This window comes from Topomyia yanbarensis, chromosome 3 (genome assembly GCF_030247195.1).
Source record: "Topomyia yanbarensis strain Yona2022 chromosome 3, ASM3024719v1, whole genome shotgun sequence".
In the NCBI taxonomy this organism is placed as follows: Eukaryota; Metazoa; Arthropoda; class Insecta; order Diptera; family Culicidae; genus Topomyia; species Topomyia yanbarensis.
In genome coordinates, this window is record NC_080672.1 from 33,780,832 (window position 1) to 33,802,503 (window position 21,672).

At 38.2% G+C, this 21,672-nt stretch overlaps 1 protein-coding gene across 14 annotated transcripts in view; it reads right to left on the reverse strand.

Moving 5' to 3' along the window:
- Nucleotides 1-21,672, reverse strand: part of LOC131692737 (sodium-dependent neutral amino acid transporter B(0)AT3) — a 95,491-nt gene that overhangs the window by 47,300 nt on the left and 26,519 nt on the right. For 9 of the 14 annotated variants that reach the window (XM_058979962.1, XM_058979969.1, XM_058979958.1 and 6 more), the window contains exons 2-3: nt 18,192-18,355; nt 16,818-17,268 (exon numbers count right to left, since the gene is read on the reverse strand). In XM_058979962.1, the coding sequence (XP_058835945.1) occupies nt 16,818-17,103 (286 nt within the window). In that variant the 5' untranslated portion in view covers nt 17,104-17,268; nt 18,192-18,355. Of the gene's footprint in view, nt 1-16,817; nt 17,269-18,191; nt 18,356-18,639; nt 18,821-21,672 lie in introns of those variants that run through there. The other 5 variants (XM_058979964.1, XM_058979960.1, XM_058979963.1 and 2 more) reach the window with 3 other exon arrangements.

A 21,672-nucleotide genomic window follows, 5' to 3' on the forward strand; every position in this document is an offset into this window, starting at 1 on the left:
TTAAAAATAGAATTTTTATTTTTGATGCTAAATGTATTCAAGGTGCATAAAACGTCGAGATTTGATGCAAACACGAAAAAAATTTGACGAAGATTCACTTTTTTGGATTTTGCACATTTTTGCCTTTCTCATATAGAAAGGTTATGCAATCACTCTGAAAAACGTCAACCTAATCCCGGCCAAATTTTTTTTTCGACTCGCTTAAGGTTTCTGGATTTTAACAGGGGCGTAGTTGATGGTTTACGGAGAGGGGTTACACTCCCTCCCCTCTACTGTTCACTCCCCTCCTTTAAAAATCTCCTTAAATAACCCCTCAGACCACCACCTCATCCAGCCCTCATACCCATCATCCCCACCACTATATTACAAAGCATACCAATTTAAGCTGGGGAGTCATTCGTTCATGGGACTTTCGCCCTCCTCACATATCCATCCCCGCATGACAAAATGAGTTAGCAAGCAGATAACATTGATCTAATGCTGATTAGGCTAATGGAGTATGATATTTTTTTGTTTCAAGTGTTTCACCGTCGACACGTAGCTCATCAAGTTCGTGGCTGGCATGCCATTGTGTATAAGTGCAAAGTGTACTAAGAATGTAATGGACATTTCCACAATTATGTTGAACATAAAAAGCCTCCGTGCCATAGTTTAGAGAAATGAGAAAGGCACAATTGCACCGCTAGGTGGATTAAAACAGGTTTTCAGTTCAATATTACCGTGGCTGTTTTTTCTTTTTCAAAATTTTAGAGCTCGAATAATGATGTATTTTCCTGTATATAGTTGTCATGTGATGTATAATAATAAAATGTAATATATGCATTTAAAAGCTTTTAATGAATATAAACAACGCACACATTCTCGTGATTCATGATTGAGAAAGGCACAATCGCACCGCTAGGTAGATTAAAATAGGTTTTTTACAAATATTGTGGTTAAATAAGTGATAAAACTTTTTAACACGTTTTGGGCTAAGTCGATTACGTTTCTTACTGTGAATCCACCCAAACGTACTACACATTTTTTCTACTGTTGCTGATGTAGTTGATGCCGAAAGAATTCGGATTGCGATTTGTGAGAGTTCTGATTACTGTTCATACTAAAGACGAATGTCAAGGCCACTCGCTTTCTGCATATTACTCACTTTTACTTTTCACCGAACTAAATAGGTATTTTCTAAATTTTGTGTGAATACCTACCTTATTTCGCTAAAAGTATAGCAACCCCCAAAATGAGTAACAAGCAGAATAAAAGTAGTTTGGGCATCACACGATTATTCTAATTTTCACTAGTCAGAGTAACAATAACTATTGTTCCCAGTATTATATGAAACAAATTGGAATATGGAATGGACCGAAATTAAAGTCGCAGGAACAGAAATTGCTTCGTAAAACCCGTTATAAATATACTAGAATGTGAAAATTGGATTTGGACTTCAAGTTTCAAAATCGGACAGGAGCTTTTCGATTATGTCCTATAGAATAAAAACCGTAAAAAAGTATATCCGGTTCTTACAAAGGACTTTTCTTTATCGAACTTTTAATCTTGAATGTAACGTTGTATGGAATTTCCTGTGAGCTAATTATACTGGAGGTTCATACTTGCCGACTTTTTCGGGTGAGAATATTTTAAGCGATTCTCATGCTCAAGGATCTCTGTCCGATTTTCACGCTTGATATTTATATTCGATTTTTACATACTAAGATATCTAGAGTGGGTTCTACAAAGTATGTTTTATCCTTGCGACTTTTATTTTCGGTCTCTCAAATGTAAATGATTCTTAAACCCTCCGGAAGTGGCCCACTGAACGAGCAGCCGCTGGTGCCCTAAGCAGTGGTGCAAATTTTCATTTTCAAATGCCAACATTCAGTTCAATCAAACCCAACCATGATTCAAATTCAAAGCCTCCCTCAATCATTCACTTTCAAGTTGGCGGGATTTTCATAACTGAATCGTACGTCTTCATTTCAAATTGATGCTTTTTCATTCACCAACCCAAGCTGTCATCTGCTCTGTAGAGTCCAGTTTAGGTTAAATGTCGTCATGTTTTGCGTTTTCAAGCTTACATGGACAGTAAGAACTATGTTCAGAGTAGTTTTGCTTGAAAAATCTAGTCAATACCCCAGTAAAGATATATTCACAGGGTCAATGAAATTGAAAATGAATGGAAAATGATTGAGCAGGTCGCCTGTTTGAATGAATAATGGAAACGAATAACTGCGAATTGAACATAGTAGGGCATGATTTGAAATTTTTTCCTCCTTCAAGTTCAAAACAAACTGTTGAAAATTTGCAGCTCTGGCCCTAAGACGATTTCGCTAGATTTTCAGAGCAGCGTGCACTCAGTGCACTGGCGCGACTGCCGAAAGGTTAAAACATCAAATGAACATCATACATTCGATAAAACGAAAAAAAAACCATATTTCGTCCGGGTTAAAATGATTTGGGAAAAAAACCCGGTTAAAACCCAAAAATAAAAACCCGGGAAGATGGAATTTTTCCCTTCGGTACATCACTGGACTCGTAACCGATATCGCCATGGACCGACCAGATGAGCGTAGGTTAACTGTGAGCTACCTTGAGCCGGTAAATATGATTGCTCGCTGCGAGCTTCTTACGAATAAGTATTTTGTCTACGTACCCGCCCAAAAAGCAGAGATTCTCCGATATGAGCCTTAATTGCGAAGATCGACTGAAGGTGGGCTCTTTCAACAACCCTTTGCTCCAGTCAGTGATTATTCTGTATTGCAAGCAATTGTGTTCAGCAAAAATCGAGAGGTATAAGAAAACAACTCATTTTACAGCAGCCTCATTTCGTTTATCTACCTGTTCGTGTTTTTGTGCCGCAGGCACGGTGTGGTAAATGCGGAGCGAATCAAGAAAATGATTCTTGCAATTGGAATTCTGAAAAGGCTTCCTACTGTAGGGAGTCTCGGCATTATCTCTCGCATTCTTTCAAGGAACGTTCCGAGAAAATATGCTAAAGAGGACTACGTCTCCGCCAACGACTAATTTCTACGATCCTTAGTTCGTTAAAGAGTGCGAGTCTGACAATTTTCATGTCATCTTCAAATCAAATTTGACGGCAAATTCATCGAACGAAGTCGCGGACTTGTTCACTGTTTGCATTAGTATCATCGAATCTTTAAAACCACTATGTGCAATTCTTTCAATCGAGTTTTTTTTCATTTACGCGACTTTCAACCGAATTAACCTTTCCTCGGTACTCGGGTATTGAAGTTGTCGCTTGTCTGGTCGGAATCATAGGCAAAGATCTTTACCTTGCTTCCCTATACAAACCACCGAAGCCTTTCAGACAGCACTAAACCCTACCCACAGCTCAGCTGGTTCTAGAAAACTTAAACTACAAGGGCATGTCACGGGGTTATCTTCACGATGACAACCGATCTAACTAACTGCATGATATTTGAGACAATTACAATATGGCCGTCTTGAATGCAGTAGAAATTACATCACCATCGCATTTCGCAGTAGTCCCTACATCACCATCGCATTTGATTTATAATGTATATTCATGGAGGAACACGTCCACTACATCCGAAACCATCGAAATTCCTCCGGTGGAAGAGTACAATGTTTTGGCTGGCTTGATACCCGATACTGCGATTAAAGGTCAGACGAAATCAATATGCGGCGCGAATGGATGGTCTATTATTTCGTGAGGGCGCAGAGAGTGTTCAAAATTGTACGCGAAAAAGTTCTATAAAGACATTTTGCATATCGGATCGCCTAAATATTTCCGAATATACGCGACGTTAGAAACACCAATGAAAAAGTTGATTAAGGCGGAAAAAGGAGGATATTGGAACTGATACGTCGACGGATTAACAAGGAGCCGTACACAAATGACGTAGCTTTTTTTCGGCGATATTTGACCCCTCCCTCCCCCCTCGTAGCATTTGGTCACAAAATTCTAACCTCCCCCTCGTAAATAACGTAGCATTTACCTACCCCCTACCCTTTGTCCCATGCAAAGCGATCGGGGGACGAAAAAAAAATTACAAATGTTTTTCAATTATTTTAAATACATGTCCTTTCAAAATGTTTGACAACTTTTATCAGCATTTTCATTATAACAGCAAATCACGTGCAAAATAAGCCCATTTCATGACAAATATAGTGTTGATAGTTTTGTTTTGAATTTTATATGTCAAGGGGAGCATGAAGAGAAGTTCTCTCAGTTCACAATCCTGCAGCTGCCAATGATTCTAAGAAGCGTACGTTCATCCAAATTACTAAATTTTTTTTTGGTTGAATCCGAAGTGAAAATTTAATGCAGCTTGTAAACTAAGTCAACTAGTTAGAAACATTAGCTAACTAATGTAGCAAGTTAAATCCGCATACAAAATCTTTTCGTATTTTTGCGAACTTGTAATTCCGCGAATCGTAAAATTTATCCCATGAAAAACCGCATCAAAAGTAACTTGTTTGAATTTAAATTTATTTCTCTTGAAAAAGGAGGATCATTAAATTGTTTTCTCTAAACAATGGGTTTTAAACTTAATGCTACGTCGCACAACTTCTGACCCTACCCTCCCCCTCGTCACACTTCGTCACAAATTTGGTATACCCTCCCTACTCCCCAAAATGCTACGTCATTTATGCATGGCCCCCAAGAGAAACAATGTTTCGTCTGGTGACTACCCCCTGCTGCAAAATTCTCTCCACAAAACTGAGAGTTTTATATTTACCCTTCAACGACCATCGTTACAGGTCATTGGAGGCACTCCGTTCGATGTAGCGTAAGAAGCACTCCTTGTATTTCCAGTGGAAAATATGGGAGTTTCTAAGTGATTTACCTGAAAATTCATACCATATACATATCTTAGTTTGAATTCCTTCGCACCGCTCCATTCCGGGTGATGAGAAGGTATCCACTTTGATTAGAATGGTAATGAAACGGCGAACACTTAGCCAGTAGAAGATGGTATTTATGAAAGATCGTTTAGCTTCAACGAGCTTTTCAGTATTTATTGTCAGCGAACGCTCGAAATTTGGCAAATTTCGTGAAACAATGAACGTTTAGGAATACCAAAGGCATCAACAAGCATTGGTTCAAGGGGGTGGATGAGGGTTCGGACTTCAGTCGGGTGATATCCCGGGTCATGTCCAATCATTATACGTCGGATGTGCATCTTCGGCAGAGGGTCGTGAACAGCGGTCTCTGCGCTTGTGGGAATGGTTATAGCGACATTAAACATGTTGTCTGGTCGTGGGCCTAGTATTATGACGCCAGGTCACCGCTAAACGATACCCTTTGGTCTCGTTCCAGTCCTTGATGTTCTGGCTATTCTCGGTCTACTTTATATGCCTCTCAAATACATATTTTTAAACTCGATAAATGTCCAAATTTAGTTATCTTTTCTGTTTTGGTTGATATGCTAATAGTGACCTGAAAATCTGGTTCCCAGAAAATATAGAGCGGATCCAAGGACCGCTGGTGACCTGCCAGTAATATTTTGATTCCAAAAAGCTGCATTTTTATCCTCTTCTTGTCTCTATCATTGTTGTCAGCGCTCTCTTTATTTTCCCTGACACGGTTTCTACTACTCTGATGATGGAATCAACCCCTCTTAGTTATGTATTTTGCCTAATAGTATTTCTCCTTGGTGTAATTGTTAATCAAATCAAAGTTCTTGTTAAAATATTACAAATCGTTTATCTGGTCCTTCAAAATATTCATTAGTCTGAATAAAATTGCAATAATATTTTTGAATATCGATCTGAATTTATTGTTTTGAGATGTAGATGTGTCAAAATGTATTCCTCTTAGTAATGATATTTATCAAGAAAATTTTAATTTCCCATAAATCTTTGCTATTATTTCCTTTTTTGATATTCGAAATTGCAAATCAAATAAATTTGCATCGTCAATAAAAATAAAAGAATAAAATAAAATTGTTGCGCGTCGAGAATTTCATACGAGTGCATTTCAAGTTTCAAAGTTTCAAGTGCGTAATTACCCCTCGGTTATTTTCAAGTGTGTAGTACTACCCATACTACCTACGTGATCCGCCGGCCCTGCAATTTGCGAACTAAAACATTTTAATCTTAACGCCGATTTCTATTTTCCCATTGGTAAACTAATTTTGTAGCAACTAATGTTGGATGAAAACCAATGGAAATGCGTGGGATTATTCTCATTGTGTTCGACTCACCTCATAATTGATGTACTTATTTATAGTGTTTATAATACCCTTACAGTCCAATGTACATTTTAAACGCAAATAAGTTATCCTTTCGATCGGAATATAACATTTTTAAAGCTGTCAAACTTTTTTCACAATTTTTATTCAAAAGGCACTGGAAAATAAATCTTAAACCGAGCTTATATCAGATTATTCAAATACAGTATTGGACAAAACATGTGCAACAAATACCGAACATCATTAACCTTCCGGTAGTCGCGCTAGTGCACTGAGTGCACGCTGCACAGTAGGTAGGTAAAAACGTGATCGAAATTGTTTTGACCACAAAAAACGATTTTCGAGCTATAGTGTCTTCAACAAAGTTTGTCTATAAAATATTCCACATCTTATTAAAGTATTAGTTTGGTGATTGATCATCCTAAAGCTGAGAAGAAAATTTTTGTTTGGTCATTTATGAACATAATAAAAAACTGCATTTAGCAAAGTTGTAGGGAATATAATAAGAAACAACTTTGTTGACGAGACTATGTATCTACCTTTCGGTTTTATTAGATATTTGTTTTCTATGATACACCCCCGAAAATTACTTTTTTCAAAATAACTTTTCTGGGTGATTTTTTAGAATTTCAAAATGTCAAAGATTTTGTCCGGCATAAGAAAATACTTAATTTTTGTTATGCAAGTTTTTTTGTATCTTATATATCTGTAGAGTTATTGAAACTTTTGATGCCAAAAAAGCAATATTTTGGTATGAAATAACACTTTAATCCGCAAATGTCCGCAGACAAAGCCAAAACAAACGCTATCAAATCCAGGAATAACCGTTTGTCGCATGCTGTCTCTTGCATGCAAAAACATATATTCAAAAAAACGACTACAAAATTCTTTTATAAGGTCATTCAAAAATTACACCCATCAACGCGCTTATGTTTCACCGTTCAGTGGACCATAAGGGCGACTTCCGGAGGGTTAGAAAGCGTCAGTAAACTTAATCGTTGTTGAATCGAAACAAAGTATACCTCCACACCAGTTTTAGTACCTTACGGTAATAAATTCTAACTATTTGTAGTCTTTAAAATTCCATGTGATATTAGCGTCGTGATGGTAGAATAAAAATTGTATAAGCCTGTTGTTGGGAAACGCAACCTTTTCCGCTTGTTTTTGTATAGTTTGACAAAAAGAAGAACGAAAAGTTGCACTTGTTTTGTCCAAGTCAAAAATCCATCTTCTATAAACGCTTTCTGAGTGCGCCGTCGTTAAACAGTGTATAGCCCATGTAACGATATAGACTCCCAAACCATCGACTGTGGAACTTTACTTTGTTTCGATTCGAGAACGATCAAGGTTACTGACAATTTTTATTAAAGTTGGGAATTCTTGCTATAATCCCGTTGCGGGATTTCATTATACTGCTAAGACAGATTTCACAGTCGGTAAATATTATAGATGCAGGGTAGGTGCTGTGATTCTAGTGTCCCCACGATAATTGAGCAAAATATGCGCGTGAATTTAATTTTGGTATATATTTCAGCTTTAATCTGTTGCTTGAAATATTTTTATTTTTTTTTCATCACCATATAAATTTGTTTATATTATTTATCAAAAAACTGACAACTGTGGATTTAAATTAAAAGCAAAATTTTCGGTGTTGCAACAAATTTCATAAGTTGTGTTTTGAGAGACCCCAACTAGACCTAATAATATTTATAGAAAATTGTGCCAAAACTGAATCCAGAATAACACAATAACTTTTGTTCTAAATCGCAACACTGCGCCATACTTTCATGCCATTAATCTATTTTCATCTGCTAACTACCTATATAATATCAACGGTCAATTTGTACCCTAGGTCAGGGTTTTGTTGTCTACCATTCAATTAAGTTACGTTGCAAGCGATCGGCTCCATAAAAACTGTACCATAATACTATCACACCCACCACAAGGTAGACCGATACTCGCTGTTTCGTGATTCACCCTTATTATATCAAGTACTACAGTTTCCTCCATTCCCCAACCAAACGAATCAGTAAACTATTTTCTAACCGCGGAACACGATCAAAAATGCATGGTGTGATGAAGTTCACTCTTTGATTTTCTGCTATGCCTTAGTATCGTGCTCCTTTGGCTAAATCCACGAGTGGGAGTAATCCTCTCATTCCTTCTCGTCTCCCACTTCTGAACCGTCATTAGTTGGTTCGATATGTACACCAGTAGAATATAACCCATCGAAATCGGCTTATCGATTTGAATGTGTGCGCACCGCTTCTTGATGACGATTGTGTACCGATATTTCCGCAGAATAAACAGAAAACTCAATGTTTATCGAATTGTCGGACTCTACGCGAGGTTGCGATTATTCTTCACTCACTGTGTTCACTATACGTTTCAACCTACTATATATGCACGACGGACGGCGGCAATCGCTTGGCGATTTTGTAGCACATTTTCCGATTCACGTGCTGCTGCCTGTGCGAGAATGGATTACACATGGGGCTTAAAATCGCGCAGACCTCTTTCAGTGCATTCGTTTGTTAGGGATGTCCAGCTGAAGTGACAGATTATCGGATCATACATTAAATTATGTAAGGAAAGTTGTTTCGCAACCGAATGGAATTGGTTGGAATGGATATCGTTGGAAAAACGTAACTTTTCGGCAAATCACACAAGTGTCCCGTACTAAAAGAGTAATTATGCACAGTCAACATTTCCATCGAATTTATTAAAACTTCATTGCCATCAGCTACATCCGAGTTGAGGGTTTCGACTGGATATTTTCAATAGATTAAATTCCATGTATCTACACACTTGCCAATAGACAATCTGTATAAGAGTACCTATGTGAATGAGCGGAGATCACTGCCAATTACCGATTAATTGATAGAACATACCGTGCACCAGCGGGCACCGCTAATTTACGGTTGACACATGAAATTGCTGACACTGTAAGTGCAACGGCGCTGATGCAATGTCGGCGTGGTCTATGTGCAGTTTACATCGTACAGCTATATAGTATGTATACAGATTGACCGATAAATAGCTGAAATTAAACCTTTTCAAGATCAGGTTCAGAGCCACGTCAACTACCGGGCGGGACCACGGCAATGGTAGGGCCGGCGCTTACCACTGTGTTGCGGGTTAGTTAAAAATAATCGGAAAAGTTTACCTTGCGATGCAATATTGATATTATTACTAGGCATAGTCGACTCTTTTGTAAAGTGGTAATCGGCATAACCAACTAATATTGATCGGTACCTGTACCGGCCAGTTTTGGTATCGAAACCGCAAAAAAAGTTTTAAGGAATGTGTGCAGAGTTCAAAATACCATCGCTGCTTTGGATTATGTTTCTGTTTTTTGCCGATTTGCTTGTTTTCAGGCAGTTTGACGTTTGAATGTGTGTGTACCAGTTGTAATCATATAACCGAAGTGGTAACGGACATGAGCTATACTCAGGGAAAAAAAATTGTCAGTATCATAACACATTCAAGTTTCAGAAAATATTTAGAATAAGCTGGATTTTTTTTTCAAATTACGAAGATGCATTATCTTATAAAATATGAATAATCTAAATACTGTGCAGATTATTATGCGCATTTATTCTTTTTAATTTCGAGCAGGAAAGTTTACTTTTTTAATCTCGCTATACTGCGTTATCCATGTCATTTGTACCTACTTTTTAGATACATCTACACAGTTGTATAACCAGGAGCAAAGTAGAGTGGGTTCCATAGTCGCAATCTTGAATAACTTCGAGATGGTACTAAGTGAAGTTCAGGAATCAGTAGTGTCTGGTTCAAAAGGCACGTTCCCCATGTTGATCGGTGAATTGTGTCTTGTCATGATTTGTCTTTTTATCATTTCCCTGATGGGAAGGATTGGGGAAGTGGTAAGGTTAGGGGGAGGAAAATAACGACACAGAGCAATTAAAACAGAGCGTTCTGCACCCCCGGAAGGATGCTGAACGATCTGCAGATGCTACAATAGTAGGAATAAATTTTCCAACCCCCGGAGGGATTTAATATTTTTATTTAAACATTGACCCTCGAGGGGATATTGAGATAACAGCACGACAACACCCCCGAAGAGATATTGTCATTCAAATGCGGCTTAAACTATAGCTCTTTACCACACTGGGTTGGAAATAATACCATATCCACGAGTTTTAGCTTTCTTTACATATGTTCATCCATGTATGGAGAACCAAAAATCCGGATACGCAATTGCATTACTACAGGCCAGTTGCATACTAAATGATATGATGTTCCGTAATCGGATTCGAAAAGATCACATGAATAATACACACCGCGCTGAATAGTAGCCATGTGATAATTGAGTTTACAATGTCCAGTCAGTGCCCTGACTAGAATATTGCAGTTGTGCTTGGAAAAATGCAATTCTTTGACATTTTCGGATTCACATCCGGCAGAAAACTATTTGTTTGAACGCAAGTATGCAAGCTACATCAATGGTTGGCATGTTCGAATGCATGCCAAGAGCTTGTGCTTTACCAAACTTATCGACAGAAGTAGTACATGGTCTGGACCAACATAGTTATACGATTTGAGTTCGATATGCGATTACTAATGTCTATCTCGAATCTGCCGAACCAGGTTGTTTCAGGGCAGCTTAACTGTCAGAGCAAAAATAGATTCTTTTAAAACAAATTCCCTGTTGAAGTGCCGATTGTACGCCACACAGAATCGCAAAGATTTCTGCTTGGAATACGGTACAGTATCTACCAAGCGAATGAGACTGTTTTAAACTCATTTCACGACAATAGACACCAGCACTGGATCGGCCCACCAACAAAGATCCTTCAGTATAACAAAATACGTATTATTCAAGTTGTCGCTCTAGAGCTTCAATTTCCCGGCGGTTTTCAGCTTCCCGGGATTCAGGAAATAAATAATAAATTTCCCGGGAAATCCCGGGATCCCGGGAATACAGAAGAAAAACATAGAAATATTTTCTTGAAAACAAAAGAATAAATTGAAAAGTTTTCAAACCCGTTTGATTGCATGTATATCTGTCCTAAAAGCAATTGTCAGAAGATGGCGATTTGGTGGCCTACATATCATTCAGTCATTCGATAACTCGTCATCAATAAGTTTACGCAACATCAACTTCTTTTTATGATTTTTTTGGCTATATGTATAACCCATCTACCTGAGTGTGGTGAACGATTACGCTTCGTTGCTAAAAGGTGTCCGGATTTTTTCACCAGAGTTGGTCAGCTTATGTATAACCAAAATTTTGGTAATTACGATTACGATTGGGACTAAATGCAGCTGCTGGAGTTACTGTCCAAAATTGGAATTCGTTGTTCTGATACGATGGAATACAATCAATTTTATGCAAAGCACCTTCTTTAGTAATTTTGAATGAAAAGATTGAGGTGCTTCAGGGTAGTGTGCAGTTATTTCCGATCAAATGAGAAAATATAATAATGGAATCCATTTCCATCACAGTAGGATCAGAAATAAGTGTGAATCAAAACCAAGCAGATAATGGACGAATTGTGCAGCGATGGATGAAGCCTACCATCGATTTATTGTTACGGGCGAGTATCTGGATTGTGTGATCTTATCCCGTCAAAAATCCTTTCTGCGTCCTTGAAAGCGAGTTTGGATGCGCATGACGTTGGACAGATACAGCATTATGTATTTCCTTTCTTGCATCTAAAAATTTACAGATATTACAGTTACGGTATAGCAAATTAGACGATATATGCATTCGATGAACCGACCAAATATTTGTGCAGACGTTCTAGAAACATTCCTTATTTTAAATAGCGTTTGCGCTAAGCATGATATTACTAAAAACCAAAAGTGCCGCCATGTCCATTACTAATTTGATTGCAAGCCCTTTCATTCACGATCTAACTATTAAAATAAACTATTAAAAGAATTGTTAAAAAATCTAATTAATGGGCTCATTGGTTGTAGAAATATCGTTCGCTTCAGTAACGCTACAATCTGTATTCACTACTCACTCCAAATGTTTACCGGTAAAAATATTTCCTACATAATTTCTTTCGCTGCACCTAAGTCTTTTGGAATAAATTAAAAATCCTTTTTCCCGGTATTCCCGAATCCCGGGAATGAGAAAACACAATTTCCCGGGAATCGAGAATCCCGGGAAATCCAAAAATCCCGGGAAATACATTCCCTGGATGGAAGCTCTATGTCGCTCCATCCAGCCAAACAGCCATTCCTCGCGTAGAGGAAGTGTTAGATCAATGGGAGCCAGTGTATACTCATCCCAAGTAACCATTTGGGGCCACAGTCTTGTATGGCTAGTTACACGATCTATTGGGTTACTGTTCCAGAGTCCAGTAACCTTTAGACGGTATGCACAAGAAAGTGCTATGTGTTTCAGAAACACATAGTATGTTCAAGAGTGCCTCTAGAGGAGCAATAGGTGTTGTTGAGTACGCACCAGTCATCGCCATCAATATCATCCTCTGAAGATGGTTTAGCTTTGATTGGATTGTCATAATTTCTCCTTTCTGCCACCAAACAAGGCAGTTCGTGATATATGAAGGTACTACATGGCCTCGTGCTGCTTTCAAAACAGATTCGAAAGACACGTTGTCAAAAGCACATTCAATATCGAGTAAAATGCCTAAACTTGATTGCTTTTGTGAAAAAGTTTTTTCAATGTTGTAGACAACAGGGTGATAGTAGACTTTCTCCGCTAATATGCATGTTGCATTGTATGCAGCGGGTGCTCACCCAAGCATCCCGAATGTACTGGTCGACCAAACGTTCCATCTGATTTGAGAAGGAAGGAGGTCAAACTAATCTGTCTTAAGCTCTTTGCCTCCTCATAAGCCATGCGGCCACCTTAGGGAATGAATGTTACAGTTATTTCCCGCCATGCTAATGGAATGTATCCTGTTGCAAGTCTACGGGTAATAACTTTTTTAAAAATATGCTTGAAGTGTTCATATCCTTTTTGTAGTAGAACTGGAATGATTCCATCTCTTCCCGGAGACTTATACGGAGCAAAACTTTCAATCGCCTATTTGATTAATTTGGTTGTCACAATTCAACGAGCAAATGCCCAAGAATCAGCAAGACCTGAAAATAACTTAGAAGCAGTTGTCAATGATGGCTCCGTACAGCCTGGAAAGTGTGTGTCAAAATGACAGTTGAGTACTATATCTTCGTCAGACGAGTATTCACCTTTTGCCGTTCTAATCGAACTGATATGAAAGTCTTTCGATTTCGAAAGTAACTTATTTAATATACTAGTCTCGTTGGGACTTCAGACATTTGTGCAGAGGCTTTTTCAACCACTTCGCTCAGAGGATCGAAGGGCAATACTGTATGCTTCTCGAGCCAACTTAAACGCCTCCTCTTGAAACACACAAAACTCAAGATGGACAAGCCTCTTGGTATGCTGTTAATATGAGGGAGCTTGTTTTATCCACGACCTCATCCAAGTCACTTGGAGATTCAATCGTCGGAAGATACGCATAAAACCTAGCCATTAAGCGCTCTTCGAAGCGGTCCCAGTTCGTAGATTTGGAATTACGATATGTGATGATATCTAGCGAGACGTTTAAATGACCAAAGACGATGTACTTATGATCAGATAACGACGGTTCGAGTTCGTTTGGTACGAGCCAGTTTTCCAACTCATGCGTAATACCGTCAGAGCAGAGAGTTACATCTAACATCTCCTCTATGCCATCTCGTGCAGATTTGTACTACTGAAGTATTCCATGATTTCGGCCTTTCAAATTGATATCAGAGTTGCCTCAAATTATGTGGAGGGCATTTGCATCACTGCCAATTATGAGGGGAAACCCATTTCTGCCACAGTATGATGCAACCCTTTTGAAATCATTAGAAGGTGATGGTTGAATATGCAGCAAATATGCCGAAAAATAAACGTATTTCTTGTTTATGTTGTCAATAGTCATATTTACTGTAATAGTACAAATTTCGCGAGTTGTGAGGTCGGATATAAGACATGCGTCAATAGCACTATTGACAAGTATACATGCACGAAGCATTTCACGTGGATTTCTCATGCCATTTTTGATGAAAGCTACGAAGACGGGGTTAAGTAGTTTCCCAACATATGGGGTTTCGTTTATGGAAATACAGTTCTTGAACCAATGCTAAGGATGCTTGTTTTCGCATAATTCACCATTTCAATCTGCTTCCCCGGAGGATACCACCTGATCCTAGCTCCAAATGTAATGATGTATAATTTTGCTCCGTTACGATGAAACAAATAATATCTTGGCCCAAATTCAGCCTGAAAGCCAAGAGCACATTGCAGCATTTGGAAAAATGAATCGTCGTGTAGGTCACACCCATATGCGATTCGTGGTTAAAAAAGCGTATGGTAGTCTCGAACTATGACTATTCCAACGTTCTTAAAAAATCGTATTGCATATGTCGTGATATCAACGAATAGAATAAAGAAGTATTACATTGATAGCGAATGAAATCGATTTTCACAAACAGTATTATATCATCGCCTCTGGCTGCGCGGTTTAATGAACAAGCCCCATAAAATAAAAGTTCCTGTAATGCAAGAAAATATAATTTCGATTCACTTTAAACCAAATATGTTTTAATCTACAGTACATGAAGTTGTACTGTTACTAAAAGTGAAAACTCGTCTATCGAGGCAATTCATCGTAAAAACATAGAAACATCGGAACAAATTTAAAATTTGAAATCTGTCACGAACGTATCTCGCGAACACAATACTCCCGTTTGAAATCCTCGATATACCACGTTTTCATTTGCACAACCGTGAGACCGTGTGTATTGCGAAAATGTACTAGTAATAGAGCCCTAGCCTTCTGCTAATCTTACCACCCATTCGGAATAAATATATTTGAGAGGAGGATAAGTAGAGCAATAATTTCGAATAACCATATACTAGTTTTTTTTTTATTTTAGGGGACGGGCATAGCGTAGTTGGTAAATCGATTGCCTTGTACGCAGCTCACCTGGGTTTGATTCCCAACCTAGCACATAGGGTTAGAGATTTTTATAAAAAGATTTACCTAACCCGTATGATAATTATTTTTGACAAAACAGAAGAATCTTACTCAACAATGCAACACTTTATATTGAAGCGCATTATTAACATACAATAAGTTGTTGGACTCAAGAGGGTAAAAGTTGTTCTTGGATTTTCTTTTCAAACTTATATAGGGTGATGAGCCTATTTTCACCATACTATGCAAGGTACCTCACTAATTCGGTAATTTCTTGCCTTACAATCAATGGAATGCGTAAAAATTGACATCAACCGCTTTGCTTCGTTGTTAAGAACCAATATAATAACACAAATGCGTTGAAAACAGTAAAATTCTCGTGTTTGAGCACAATGAAAGCTCGAATCGAGTGCCCCTAGTGTTGCGCTACCATTTGACTCAATGCGTTGAACAAAGATGGCAGACACTGCTCTAACCAACGGCTTCAAATGGGTAGGGTGATAATAGAAACATGGCGCAAATAGGCTCATCACCCTATGTGGTACTGGACAAAGATTTATTAATTCGCAGCTGAGAACACATGCGTTAATTGGCATTACTGTGAAGAGCTGAAAATGACTAGCAGCTAATTTTTTCACTGTATGAAAACCGGTTTCAAGCGCAAACTGGTTTTGGATAACTGGTTCATACGGGAAAAGTTATTCCAAAAACCAGTAATTACTGGATGCCAAACCAAGTGAATAAATTGCCCGTAACCGAAAGTCCAAAAATGCATTGAAAATGTCGTTTTTCTTTCTCCTTACATCGTTTGTATAGATCCAGGTTGAAAGAAGAAACTAAAGACGCATTGAAAACGCTAGAGCACTCGTAATATGTGAAACTGTCGTCTAGTGCTGCTTTAAACTCAGAACTATATTTTTCTTAGTTTCAAGCTAATATATTACCAATTTACCATAATTACTTACTAATGTTCTAGGAATATGTCATGCCAATTTTTTGCATCATGGACAGCAAACTCTCATCTAGTGGAAACTGTCTTCTTGCTTCAGATTGTTGGAAGAAATAAATAAGAAAACAGTTATTCGCCATTGCAAACCTGGTGCGTAAATAAGGTTCTGTGTCCATTTGCGAGACACCCACGTGTGCTGTTGCTATAGCACTGGAAAAATCCGCTCTGTCGCCTTAATTTTCATCGTGTGTTACTCGGAAATCGATTTCTAGATACATTTGTGCTGAGTTTTTTTTTCGTATTTGGCTTATGTCCAATTTTTCGTCGATTACGCTGAGCCGTCGAGTCAGGTCAAATTGCTGGTTTGTTTTGATGGAAAATTCCATCTTCGATAGACAGACGAAAATGTGGAAAATTGATGAGGGTGGACTCCAGAAGATAGATATGTAAGCTAAAATAAATGGGCTGCCAAAAGGACTGCCACTTCCCTGTGATGTGATACTACCAGGAAAAGCATTATCTGGCACTGGTCCAAAATACATATGTTGATGTGTGTTCGAGAATACCCTTCCCAAGTATTTGATTCCATTTAGGAGAACTGAATTGGTTTGTCTAATGGATGCTCATCGAGGCTAAGTGAATTGCATGGGTATTATATCTCCCCATAAGTTCAGAGTTGTAAATCGGAATCTCAACTTAATTATACAAACCAAACGCACATATTCCGCTTACCTCCTCCATTCTGCTGGCACAGATACGGAAACCGCCAGATGTTACCCAACCCGACGGAGTATCCGATAATACTGAGGAAAAATTGCATCTTTCCCGACCAGGCAGCCCGATCGGGATCTCCATCCGGGAGACCAGCTCCCTCCCGCGATCCAATCGAACTCCGATCCGGAGGGGAAAGCATAATGGTAACACCATGCGTACCATCCCCTCGGGCCCGTGTGTTCAGTGGAGCCATCTCGTGTCCATTATTCCGGGGACCACCGGGGCCATCCACCTTAGTGGCCATTGCCACGGGTACTACTGTAGCGCGGGAACCGACGTCGATCGGTCGGTATCCGATTGCGGGGTGATGAACGTTTCCGCTGTGATTGTGGAAGTGGTGATAGATCCGTTGCGTACCACGTACTAGCTGCCGCGGGACGGTTTCTGTGCTCCAATGTCACGGTTTTCACTGTAATGGAAAGCGAAACAAGTATCAATCAGAATTTTGAAATGCTCATTTTTTACGAATAGAAAGAGTATGAGAATTTCATTGATAGGATTATTTTTCTTGGCGGTATACGCGTACCATTTTTCGTAACAAATATGATTATATAGCATAAAAAAAATAAAATCGAACGTAGTCTTCTTATAAAATATAGTCGGAAACTTTTATTGATGTGATAGTTTGTTGCGTTTATTTAAAGCATATTTAAAAAATGAACAATTTAGGCACCTCAACGGGTGAAACAGAACACCAACAGAAAATCTGTGAATATGGTTGTGTTATTGAGAAATTTTTGTGCATATTGTCATTATTCGGCAATTAAAAGTCTTTGCTTGAAATGATCCCCAAAATGCTACGTTAACAATGATGATAATTTATTTGAATTACGTAAAAATAACTGTAGGTTTCATCATTGACCAGATTCTCACTTCTTTATAATTTAGAATATGCCATTCTTATGTCTTAGGCTTTAAGACAATAAAACAGCTCTATTCTAGCACATCAAAACATTTCAAAACATCCGGTATTCGGTAACTAACTCTAATAGTACGATGTCATGCAAAGCATCCATTATTACGTGCTTTTGTTATATGAAAAAAAAAGAATAATGGCACTTCACGAACAATCTCAAGATACCTCTGCTAAAGGCAGCTGAGACAGGGCTGGGCCGTTTGCATTGTTGACGGTCTTTAGGTTCTTCTGGTCGTCTATTCTCCAGAAGAGGGTGGTAACACTTACGGCAGATAGCGAGATATCGAAACAACTTGTGATCCGATTCTGACGTCATACCCTTTAACGGGAAGCACGCTCGAACCGTGTAATATTTTCCGCAATTATCAGGGGGTGAAAATGATTGATGATATCGATGACAAAGATACGAAACTTACCTGTAACTTTTCAATCCCTAAGTTGTTAATGGAAATTGTTTCACCTTTAGACTATGTTCTTTAGCACTTAATTCTTATTTTTCCGATATTCAGCATGTTTCCACTTTTATTCACTTATATTTCAATATTGATTTTCACTTGTACAGCATAGTTCTAATTATCTGCTAAGAACACGGAGAATAGGAAACATTAGCATATATTTCTCACCACTTCATTTTTTTTCTTCTGCTTTATATATTGTAAAACTTTTCTTCGCAATTTCATTGCTTCAAGGTCGGATAGCACTCATCGCTGCAACTGACAAAAGGTTTTATAGCCGAAAAATATCTGGGCCACAATTTTTTCCTCAAACTAGTAGACCAGCACCCGATCACATGGTTACAACAAAACACTATCAAAGTCATTTCCCCTTCTTATGTTCTATTATTACACAAGTTATTAATCGTACCTGTTTGAAACACAATACGTTACGAAAGCAACATTTGGTTACATTTTTATTATTTTCTTCAGTTCGGGTAACCGCGCCAAGCCTTTCCGTCGATGCTGAATACACACCATTATCTTCCCAACCCGGTCTGTTCCTACTCGTATCATCACAAACTACAAAGTAAACAGGAACGAAAAGTGTCCTTGGAAGGAAATAAAAGCATAAATTTCCCACTCACTCCAGTGTTCAGCATCCCGCCCACACACACACACACACATCCACCCACGACTACAGTCGTGGGAGAGCTTTGACCTGGAAGGACAAGATATCATCATGTCGACAACGATACCGGTGACATTCGCCATTTCGGATGGTTGGATGTGAAGCATGCGATATTTAGACTTTCGACATTTGTTAAACAATGCATTTGCAGGCTTGTTAAAATGCTTGTACGTATTACATCTTTTCTGGGTTGAGCAAGAAATATTCGTCATATTTGACTTGAAACATGATTGTTTCGTGTGTTTCGTAGTTTAGTGTACACACTTTTAATGCAGTAATTTTATTCCTTTTTTTATTAACGACCAAGAGTGACAGAATTTTTCCTTTCTTATGTTGTAACGACATTTAATTAGCAAGGTACTGGAAGGTGTGAAATATTTTTCATTATAAGGAGCCATAGTACTCAAGGAAGAGCAAGGAGTTGAAGGAAGAAAGTTTAGAACAGCGTGGAATAGCGTCATATGAGCAAGCTTAGAGTTTCCCGGCGACTTAACCTTTTGTCTTCTACACGCAGGAGTCAGGATATTCTGTCATTAAATACGAATCACCCGGGTTTACGGTATGTCAGGATAAGCGTAAAGTCACTTAATGACTTATGATTGTCGGTTTATTTGCTGTATTTGTAACTATACGACGTGAACTGATTAATTAATTACTACATCTTGAGCATGATCTGGTTTCGTGGTTTGTGAACTACTTCACGAAACCCGGAACATTAGTCATGAATCCTTTCAATCATCGTGAAATAATTCATGATTTTCCAATTATAACAATATATCTAAATAATGGTCGCAGTGGTAGTAGGGGAAGATGGGGTAAAACGCACCCCCGAGGCAAAATGCACCCCTTGCTTATATCGAAAACTGCTGAAAATTTATAGAAAAGGGTAACACCAGTCAGAAGTCCGCCAAAGTAAACATACTTTGTCAAAGTTTCATGAACGTACATCAATAGCAGCTCGAGAAATAAACAAAAGACAATATCGTGCTCTTCTCATGTCATTATCGTGGCTCGTGCAACAAGGATTTTCAGCTCTTATAAATGCAATTTGTGTTATTATATCAGTGCATTCCAGTTCTATTTATACCTTTGTTCATTATTCTGTCGCACTATATATGAAAAATCTACTAAATAATTCACTTTTTGCTAAATTTATATCTCTGCTCCATCCGGGGCAAAATGCCCTCTTCTTTGATTTGGCTAATTTTTTAATCGAAAACAAAAAAATTGTTCTGAAAACCTACTAATTGCATAACCTAAGGCTATTTAATGGCACGCTTTTGTAAAATCTCGCTAGAAAACAAAACTGCTTGCTTGTTCACCGAGCATTCTGCCCCGTTGTTGCGGTGCATTATGCCCCATTGTTGTAGCGCATTATGCCCCGTTGTTGTGGTGCATTTTACCCCCGAACAGGTGCGTTTTGCCCTGCTTATTTTTCAAAAGGCAATTTTTAACGATTTTGAAGAATCGAATATTTTTCATGTTCTTGATTATTTTGCAAAGCATTATGACTGTGATTACAGAGGAAAATGTTGGCAAAACGATATCATTAATTAAATTCTCCCGATTGATGTTCTATAGCTGAGTTATGATCATATTTCCTTAGGGGGTGCGTTTTACCCCATCTTCCCCTATAATAATCCCGACGGACTATGCTTGCCCGAAAATTAGGTCACAAATTCATAAAATATTATTCATGGATACGTGAACTGGTTCAAGATTCCTAGAGTGATTGTCGCAATCGACCACTCGTGCTCGTGAAGTAGTTCACAAAATCATTAAATATTATTTAAATATTCGTGATTGCTAGTGCATGCTTTACGATCTATCTTGCGTGGTTCTGATATTTAGAAGATATCTAATAATTTTCAATTTCATGCAATTTTGCAAACAAAATTTGGAAAATTAATTGTGGGATCACCTTTGTTTCTTGCACTTTTTCATGAAATATCATATAGTTATGTCCAGCTGCTAGCAACCAGTAATAGGTACGAGCAATATGCAAGAAAACTATTAGGACTTCAAACATCGTCTTTCATTTGATAAGGTTCAGAGTTATGTCTGGATAGAAAATGAAAACTGTGCTGAGCACCAAAAATACATTATGGTGCCACAAATCCCGCAAGTCACACTTTTAAAATCCCGTTCATATAGTCGCGTTTATCCTAGTAAATAATACCACGATAAGGCAACGAGAAATTACGAATATCATGATAAAACAGCTAATATCATGAACATGACTCACATGAATCACATTAATCGTAACTAAAACATCACGCTAACGTGGATAGAAATTACGAAGTTCGTGCAATCATGAACATAAATCATCTCATGACTAAAATATCACATTAACGTGATGAGAAATTACGAAAATCGCGACTAAGCTCCTGAAATCATCAGCTTTTAGTTGGTGTAATTTATACAAACCAGTGTATCTCCAGTTTCTGAAAAAGAATCAGAACAAAACCTAAACTGTCCAGGAAACAACCACAGTAATAGAACCAAACATTCGAAGGTAGCGTTTTAGGAAGTAATTTCTGCTATACGTACCCGCAAAGGCAGTGGATAGCGACGGCGTTATCTCAGAATCTGGTCAAAAGTGTGGAGCCATTTATGAAAGCTGTCTTTCAATGTCAGATTCCTCTTCCGAGAAGCCTAGATAAGCCGGTTAATTTGTTGCAGTGGTTGTTTTTACACTACGGACCACCTGTTCCGGCGATAAAAAACCACCAAAAGGAGAACTCCAATTTAATGGTGTCATGCGACCCGTGC